Raw genomic sequence first — 9,722 nt, 5'->3', positions numbered from 1 at the left:
AGCGGATGCCTGGGAAAATTATAATGTGGAAGATTAACTGTCAAAACTGCATAGTTCGGTGCCGAGATAAGAACAGTTTAAGTCGCTTTATAGTTCATAGTCCAGATTTAATTAACGTTTGAATATAAAATACTTCATGTCCTTGGTATATAGCGTGAGACATGTAATTTAATTTAAATGTAAGGATTAAATTATGTTTACACGCCCCGCCTCCGCAAATACAGACAACGTGCAAATATATTCGATTAAATGAAAACCTTGGGCAAAAAAACATTCCATAGCGGTGGACTTTGTTGGGTTTACAATGGCTAACGGCTCGTTCGAAAAGAATAACAAATCATTGTAGGTCTATTAATCGAAGTCATTCCATTAGAAACTAGTTCAACCCAATCGTAGAGATGTCTTGGCACAATGTGTACACTGTTCGTATTAAAATGACGGTGATGTTTTAATTATGCATTTGGTGTTTTCTGACATAGAAAAAAACATAGGAAAACGATGAACTGGTAGACCTACAGGGTAAATGTGTGACTAATATTTCCTTCCATCAGAATAGAAGATGTCTGAAGACAAATTGTGTCCTAAATTGCGTTGGATAGCGTGCTTTAGTGGATGATCGGTGAAATCCGCAGATAGGTTTGGAAGTTTGTGACTGATGTGCGTCCCGTGTTACTTTTAATCGAATGTATATTTAAACTTTCTCAAAAGACGTCCTTTATTGGCGGGCTTGACTTTTTCTGTGACAAAAGCCTTGAAACACCGGGACGGGACCTCGTAGTTTCTTTAAGTTTTTTTCTTCTTCTTTTGGAGAGCTCAACAGAGGGTTGAACTGGAGACAAGCCAATTTTAACACGTGGCTTCATCCGTCTGATTAACAGGTTCAGTGGTTCAGTAATGTTGTCTTGTATTGAGTTTGTTTTTTTGGTGCAATTTTTTACGTATAATTATCATCCCGTTGTCTGTTTCCATTGCTATACTGTACATCATTTGTCATTTTTGTTTAAAAAGTACAGTATAAAACAAAACAAAAATAGATGAAATCAAATTGGACAGCAGAATTTCCAACGCCCATTTTTTACTGATACACGTGCCAACAGTTATCCTAACAACTAGAAAAAAAATAAAATTTACGATGCTTCATAATATTTTGTCAATAGCCACAGTTTACACTATAAGGGAAAAGAAGTGCACGCCAAATTTGCCTGATTTGTACACATTTGTTACCCGTTGGTTAGCTAGCTTGTAGTATTAAGTGAAATAGTAAGAACAGTCTTTTGTGTTATTGACGATATTTTTCAAGTGTATTTTACAAATTTGTTACTACCGTTTTCTGGCAACAGTTCTTTGTGGGTTACTTGAAGGCCTACATTATAGTTTTAGGCTATTGATAAGCATCTCTTTTTTGATCGAATGCAGCCAAATTTTTTGATTTGCCAATTCCTGGTTAATTGCTTAAAAATAAACTTTAAAAATGTATGTAGGCATAATGTTTCTAAATAGTAGCCTAGACTGTCACCTGAAAATTACTAATAGATAATGTTTTTTTGAACGATTCCGTTATTACGAGTCTAATTCTGGGCGTTAATACAGGCTGATATTCTTTTTTTAGGAATGCCAACCCGATAATTATATATTCCTGTCTATGAATTAGTCAATCTTGTAGAACAACCGTTTCAACCATATTTATTCGCACTTTCTGTTCTTCGTTTATCCACTTGGCAGAAACGTGCCGCTTATATTTAATAATTTCTCTACATAAATATCCTCAGTCAAGTGCAGTCTTTAAATGTAAAAGCACTAATAGCTTACGCTCTTTGTTTTTGCAAATGTCTTCTCAATTCAATAAATTCTACTTTGGTATTGCATTACGCATGCGCGCGCACAACCGTCAACCGTAATTTTGCCAACAGTCACTTTTGGCCACGGGTCTGCCACGCGCGCTTTCGGCACCAGCTGAAAGTGGAGGCGAGGAGGGAGGGGCCTGTCCACTACTCCAGAAAGGCAACATCCAGAGCCCCAGTCTGCCAGTCTGCAAAGTTTATCGCGCTCGGGTGGATAACTCAGGAAAAGCACTGGTTTGGAGAAGAGCAAGGCGCGCGGAGGAAGACAGACAAACGGGAGAGTTGGGAAGTATAGATCCAGCTCGTGCGCTTTTGATAACGTTGCAGCCTGGAAGTCACTTTAGACCTATCGGAATTTTGCACAAATCCGGGAAAAAACGAGAAGAGTGTGCTTTACGTGAAACAGGTATGCATCACTCCCAATCTCGCGTTTTATCTATCGCAGCCAGTCCTGTCGCCTGAAATATGGGATATAGTGTACTGCTCAATCTTGTCCACGAGCAATATTGTGAGCAAACATATGCTTTTCCTAATGTGCTTTTACCATTTCATTATATTTAATTTATAGCACATTTCATCATTTCATAGCACATTTACATGCACCACCAGAGACAATACAACTATATTAACAGACAAAAAAGAACACAGGAGATATTAATTTTATTAATCTTGAGTCAAAGCAGTGACCCAGACTGATTTTTGCATACATTTTAAAGTCGCAGTGTTGTCTTTTATTTAATAGGTTTTAATTTATCGGCATAAAATATGCTACCGAAATTACACAACGATTTTTAAATGGGTTGAAGAGGGCATTAATATTATTCTTATTGATCTTGTACTTACTTAATCATCTTAATATAATAAAAGAAAAATTCGATATAGAAAAGAAAAGTACTACCCTATTACAGTTACAGTCGTTAAACAAATTGTATTAAATGTCATGCATGTGAAGTATAGACCTTATTACTGCGTGTAGCTCTGTAGGCTACACTAATTTCAATTAATATTTAACTAAGCTTTTTAAAATGGATTAAATTAACCATTTGTTTCGCATTATAAATGGTTTGCTAGAATTATTCCAAATGACTGGCGGCACATCGGCCCATATTTTGCACTGTCAACTAGTTCAAATGGAAGGACACGCCGACATAATTCTTTCCTCTCACAACATTTAACGGACAGGACAAACTCGATATTTCTACAAACTATTATTTCGTTCAGGACAAACACAAATTCTGTTTACTATACACTGCATGTTTCAGAATTTAAGTGGAATTAACCCTTAGCTTTTGTAATCAGTATGTAGAAATAGCATATTTCCTCGTCTAGCCAAAATGATTTGACAGTGGCCACAGCCCGCGCTTTCGATTTGTCTGTAGTGCACGTGCCTTTAAAAAAAAAAAAGAGGTAAAATGTAGGCCAATGACTCACGAAGTAGCGCACCAAAGGCACACGACACACCGAATAACTTAATCTGCAAAATTTGACTGCTGATTTTGCATTAGTAAACCATGGCACAGTGCTTGTTGATTTGGCTATATGGGCTAATCTTGATCTAAATCCGCGGCCGGAGCTTTATTTCCTGGGCAAATCCCGCAGCGTCCCAGATGTAGGCTCCGTCTCCCGTCCTGCATCGCTCGCTAGAGAACCTTTGCTCTCAGAACACTGCATGAGCCCGTCCGTCTTTAGACCAATCAGCAAAGCTCCAGTGGCCGTTTTGGCGTAGTGTACTAAAAATACACTACAGTACAATGCAATGATAGACGTTAATTTGATGAAATGAAATCAGTAACACTGTGATATATTTCATATTTTATTATATACTCTTCTTTAAATGTATTTTACATTTAAATTTAGTTATTGATTTCACGATATTCATTGGGATTACGGTGATTTAAATCTGTCCCATTTATAGGATATAGCCGGAACAGCGATTAGCAAAAGTAGGCCTATTTGTAATTACACCATTAGTGAAAAGTACTCTGTACTGCATATTATTACATTCAGATACCATGAAATAGAAATAAAACATGGTAATTTTAGGCGCGAGCACCAGATTCCGCAGTCCCAGTTTATCAGGAGCTGTCCACCAAACGGTGCTGAATTGAGACCTCGCATTTACTAACCTTCGGCCAAAGCCGTAAATGCGGAAAGGAGATGCAAGCACATTTGAAGGAGGATTCGCTACATTTGTAGTAGTAAAGGTCAAGGGTCAGACGGCGCTCTGAGGCTAAGAACCTGTGTGTTGTAAATCCTTACAACTGACGAATTAGTCAAGGGGGCGTGGCCCAATTTTGAGAAGGTCAGCTGTACAAGGTCAGTCGGGCTCATTAACGGACGAGACTGTCATAAATGAACTTATTTTGGCCGGTCACCTTTGACCTTAACTGAATGCGTATTAGATTTGACTGGGCATGGTCCAAAGCATTGTGCACCTCTACTCACATTGGAGCCTTTTCCCGTCTTACATTTTTAATGGTCTTCTCATTTACACTGTTATGCCTTTACCAGAATAGTTCAGCTGAATTAATTTCCCCAGCTTTTTCCTCTAACAATGGTTAATGGGAAAGCCACAAGCACACCATCTGGGATGTAAACCCACCAAGGCCTGTGATCACTGGTACACACTGGAATGAATAAATAAAAACTATTACAATTATTAGAATTATTTTAATTGGCTTGTTCCTAGAGTCCTTTTAACATAGAGGGGATATTGTTTGAGAATTTGAGATGCGATCTATCTGACTGCTGTTAGTGACGTGTGTTTGCTAAACCATGGATTTAAGCCTGGGGATTTATAGATGAGGATGAATGGGAAGGCACGCATTGTGAAGACACTGTGGGGCAAAGGTGAAGGTTTGTTCAGCATATACTGGGTCAACAGCGCTAACCTTGGAACAGCAGTATTAAATACACCGAGCCTGAATATGGGGATGCAATTTTCTAAAAAGTAATATGAAATAACTTGACCTTGGCTTGAATTTTGATATTCATTTCCATTCATTTGAGCACATTTGCCATTTGGGTCCACACATGGCTTATTAATGCCACAACAAACTCTTCTTCTAGCCATTAGAAAAATGTAGGTGTTGCTGCAGAACCATTTTGTTTTTAGTGAAAATAATGCACTTATTGGGGTATGGTTTGCATGTTGTTTTAAATGGTAAATAATCAGTCAAACCAGAAATGTCACCCACACCTACAAATTTTGATTTAAAACATTAATTATTAATTTGGAACATGTATCTTTATTGCGCTAATTACCCAGACCTGCTTAAACAGTTTGTGAGCATTACTAGAAATATTAGGCACATAGTGAATTTTATATTTTAAAAAAGACATCCTGCATTGTTATATGTTCATACTGAACCTGATTGGCTACACATCACTGATGTTTGTTTAAAACCTTTAGTTTATCGTGCGTGTTCATGAAAAACACAGATGTTTTGTTATGATGACTCAGGGAATCCTGAATACAAAGAAGAATACACACTTCAAGCTTGGCATGCATTGACCTTGATTAAATCAAAATTTGTTGTTGACACAGATTGCTGATTTAATTTAGGTTAGTCCGATCCCGCCAAACTTTGTATTTGATGAAAAATACAAAAATGTGCATTTAATTGTAAATCAAAGTTAAGGACAAATGCTGATTGAATCTAGGCCAAAGTTCGCTATAAAATTCATAAACATTGTTATGTGTTACTTGACGTGTTAATTGTTTCTGAGATTACCGTTAGATAATCCCCATAGGACAGTGAGCTAACAAGTCATTTTCTGTCATAGTTATCTGGACGTAGTTATGAACCAGATGCCCAAATAGCGTTTACAACTTTCATAGACATCCTCACACATGAGAACATGGTCCCTTGCTGTGTTAGATAGCTCCATGTGCGGTGGGGCTAACAGGCTGTTTCCTGTGCTGGCTTGCTGTGTTAGATAGCTCCATGTGCGGAGTGCTAACAGGCTGTTTCCTGTGCTGACTTGCTGTGTTAGATAGCTCCATGTGCAGTGTGCTAGCAGGCTGTTCCGCAGCTCAATCCCCGTGTGCTAGAGGCTGTTTCCTGTGCAGACTTGCTGTGTTAGATAGCCCATGTGCGTGTTGCTAACGGCTGTTTCCTGTGCAGGCTTGCTGTGTAGTACCTGTTGTAACTGTTCCGTAGGCTGCTGTGTTAGATAGCTCCATGTGCGGTTTGCTAACGGGCTGTTTCCTGTGCAGGCTTGCTGTGTTAGATAGCTCCCTGTGCGGAGTGCTAACAGGCTGTTTCCTGTGCAGGCTTGCTGTGTTAGATAGCTCCATGTGCAGTGTGCTAACAGGCTGTTTCCTGTGCAGGCTTGCTGTGTTAGATAGCTCCATGTGCGGTGGGGCTAACGGGCTGTTTCCTGTGCGGAGTGCTAACAGGCTAACGGGCTGTTTCCTGTGCAGGACAGAATGATGACTAAGCCGTATGGAAGCTGCCGGGACGTGGCTGAGCTGGCCAGTTCCCTGGGCTGGATGGATGAAGACCTGAGCTCCCAGGACGGCGAAGGCGCCCCCGAGGGGGTGCGGTTCGGGACGGACAGGTGCGACCGGGAGCTGGGGAGCGAGGACATGGAGGAGGAAGAGGAGGAGGAGGAGGAAGAGGACGGGGTAGGGCCGGACGACGGGGAGAGGGCGCCCAAACGGCGGGGCCCCAAGAAGAAGAAGATGACGAAGGCTCGGCTGGAGAGGTTCCGTGCCCGGCGCGTGAAGGCGAACGCCCGCGAGCGCTCGCGCATGCACGGGCTGAACGACGCCCTGGAGAACCTGCGCAGCGTCATGCCCTGCTACTCCAAGACCCAGAAGCTCTCCAAGATCGAGACCCTGCGCCTCGCCCGCAACTACATCTGGGCCCTGTCGGAGGCGCTGGAGGGCGGCCAGTCCACCGAGAGCCGCGGCTTCCTGGAGATGCTGTGCAAGGGGCTGTCGCAGCCAACCAGCAACCTGGTGGCCGGCTGCCTTCATCTGGGGCCCGCCCCCGCCCTGCTCGACCAGCTGGAGGACAAGGGCCAGGGCCCCCCCCTCGGCCAGCGGGGGCCCCCCCTCAGCTACCCCTCCCCCGGCCTGCCCAGCCCCCCCTACGGCTCGGTGGAGGCCGCCCGCCTGCTGCACGCCAAGCGCTATAATGGCGGGAGCTACGAGAACCCCTCCCCCGTGGAGGGCAGCACCGGCACGCCCCCCTACGACGGGCCCCTGACCCCGCCCCTCAGCGTCAGCGGCAGCTTCGCCCTCAAGCAGGAGCCGTCGCCCGGCGAGGCCGAGCGGAGCTTTCCCGCCATCCACGGCGTCCGCTACCACCCCGCCCCCCACCCGTACGGGGGCCCCCCGCCGGGGCCCCACGCGCTCCCCGCCTACCCGCCCGCCCGCTACCCCCTGGCCCTGGACGGCCCCTTCGATTCCCCGTTTGGCCCCGCCCACACCGCCGGCCCACTGGCGGGCACCGTTTACAGCGAGTGACGGGCGAGGGCCCGATGGACCGGGGGAGGGGATAAAGCGAGACTTCCTGTGTTTTTGACACGCCCCTTCCTGTCAAGGTGCATTTAGGCTTCTTTCTGGCTCTGTTCCTGTACCCCACGGTGGACGGATTCTGGGAAGATATGAAGAAAAGGCGCACGTCACCCAAACATGCCCATTTGCACTCTAGCACGTACAATGCAACAGGTGCTACTCCGATAGCACAAAACATTACTGTGTTTTTATAACGGTACTGCTGTCAGAGTGGTGGTGTGGTTTTGTGATGTTGGTATTAGTCAATAACTGCTCTTAGTAGCAATGTTTCTACAGCATTTCTTTTTGTACCACTGTCCATCAAATGCAACTTTCCATTTTGATCTAGATCGCCATTTTTCTTCTTTTTCTCTAAATGTGTTCACGAAACATCCTACAAATGTTATTTGGCTATTCAGATTATTTTTATATAAGGTATCGTTATATTTATACTTCAAGACATTACTCAGGGCAGACTGTGGGATTAATTGAAATTCCAGACAGTCTCACAGGCATTGAAGGGGAGTTATGCTGTGGACATTTTGAACTCTACCCACAATCCTTCAGTGCATTTCACAAATGAGAATGTTTGTGATGATGATTGGAGGACTGATCTAAATCAGTGGAGGAAACCAGCACTTCTGACCAACCCAACGTGGTCACCAGAAAACTATGGTGTCCATGGTTACAGCATATGAACTATGACTGTGACAAATAGCTGTCACTGATTTTCAAAGACTATGATATGTATTTATTGATACTTTTATTTACTATTTATTTGGATTACTGTTGTGATATGTTGTTTTGCTGTTGTATTTAGGAGTTTTTGAACTGTGTCTCTGATTTGAATCTACAATGTCAGCTGCTAGCAACATATTTAAATTATTTATTTTAATTGTTACCTTGTTGTTTTTCTGTTTTTCCTAATGAAATTATCATTTGGGTCAATTTTTATTCCTTCTTGGCACTTAAGAAAATGTTTTTAAAATGCTGAATTATTTATACTTAAAACACTGTTGATTAGGTGTAGAAAATTACATTTATGCTGTAAAACCTCACATCTACTGGGTATTATATATTGCATGTTTATATAAAAATGTATATATATCATACCCAAAATGGGTTTCCCATGAAAATATAGTCTTTCACATGTAAGAGTAGAAAAGACTAAGCAAATAAAATGGTTTGAAATCCATGAAGTGAAATCAATTCCAGATTTCACCATCTAGTTTATTACAGGATTATGAATTAAGTCAAGCACTTGCATCATATTCGATATTCACAGTATGATTTGATTAGGTTGAAAAGTATTACTATTGGATAGGTTTACATTCATGGAGAAAACAGCATAAAAATCAGGATGTCTCTATTGCCTGGAGTGCTGTATTTACTGTATTTATTGTTGATTGATCAGACTGAAAATCTAACTCGGAGTTAGCATTCCCGGTTATGGATCTTTTGCAGCTTGTATCGTCTTTTAAAATGTGAAAATAAGCAACACTTTGTTTTGACTGTGTTAGGACCAAACAGTTCTCACCCCCTGCCCTCCCCCCCCCCCCCCACGCCCTGACCCCCCCATCCTGAGAAAGAATGAAAATGATTTCGGTGTTAAGCCTCTTTTTGTCCAGTCCCTGCGCTTACATACTTAAGCGGCTTAAACGTCACACAGAGGGACGATGTGGAGAGATGAGCGGGAGGGAGAGAAAACATGCACAGATCTGTCAAACGGACGGTTTAGTGAAGAGAGCCGCCCCGCAGTCGAGCCGTCCTGCAGCACACGGACGAAAAACAGGCTCGTAGCTACACTCCTAAAAACAGGCTCGTAGCTACACTCCTAAAAACAGGCTCGTAGCTACACTCCTAAAAACAGGCTCATAGCTACACTCCTAAAAACAGGCTCGTAGCTTGACTCCTAAAACAGGCTCGTAGCTACACTCCTAAAAACAGGCTCATAGCTACACTCCTAAAAACAGGCTCGTAGCTACACTCCTAAAAACAGGCTCATAGCTACACTCCTAAAACAGGCTCGTAGCTACACTCCTAAAAACAGGCTAGTAGCTTGAATCCTAAAAATAGGCTCGTAGCTACACTCCTAAAAACAGGCTCGTAGCTACACTCCTAAAAACAGGCTCTAGCTACACTCCTAAAAACAGGCTCGTAGCTACACTCCTAAAACAGGCTCATAGCTACACTCCTAAAAACAGGCTCGTAGCTTAACTCCTAAAAACAGGCTCGTAGCTTGACTCCTAAAAACAGGCTAGTAGCTTGACTCCTAAAAACAGGCTAGTAGCTTGACTCCTAAAAACAGGCTCGTAGCTACACTCCTAAAAACAGGCTCGTAGCTACACTCCTAAAAACAGGCTTGTAGCTACACT

At 42.8% G+C, this 9,722-nt stretch overlaps 1 protein-coding gene across 1 annotated transcript; it reads left to right on the top strand.

Annotated features, from left to right (window-relative positions):
• The first annotated feature begins 1,989 nt into the window (after nucleotides 1–1,989).
• Nucleotides 1,990–9,188, top strand: LOC135238357 (neurogenic differentiation factor 4-like). Its single transcript, XM_064306145.1, has 2 exons — nucleotides 1,990–2,247; nucleotides 6,268–9,188. The coding sequence occupies exon 2, from the start codon at nucleotides 6,274–6,276 to the stop codon at nucleotides 7,315–7,317; it is 1,044 nt and encodes a 347-aa protein (XP_064162215.1). The 5' UTR covers nucleotides 1,990–2,247; nucleotides 6,268–6,273; the 3' UTR covers nucleotides 7,318–9,188.
• The last annotated feature ends 534 nt before the right edge of the window (nucleotides 9,189–9,722 follow it).

Source organism: Anguilla rostrata, chromosome 13 (assembly GCF_018555375.3).
Source record: "Anguilla rostrata isolate EN2019 chromosome 13, ASM1855537v3, whole genome shotgun sequence".
NCBI classification, from domain to species: domain Eukaryota; kingdom Metazoa; phylum Chordata; class Actinopteri; order Anguilliformes; family Anguillidae; genus Anguilla; species Anguilla rostrata.
The sequence above is the reverse complement of the archived record's forward strand: the minus strand, read 5'-3'. Positions and strand labels throughout refer to the sequence as shown.

Coding starts and splice junctions, on each gene's coding strand:
- LOC135238357 (XM_064306145.1), top strand. CDS start 6,274: ATGATGACTAAGCCGTATGGAAGCTGCCGGGACGTGGCTGAGCTGGCC.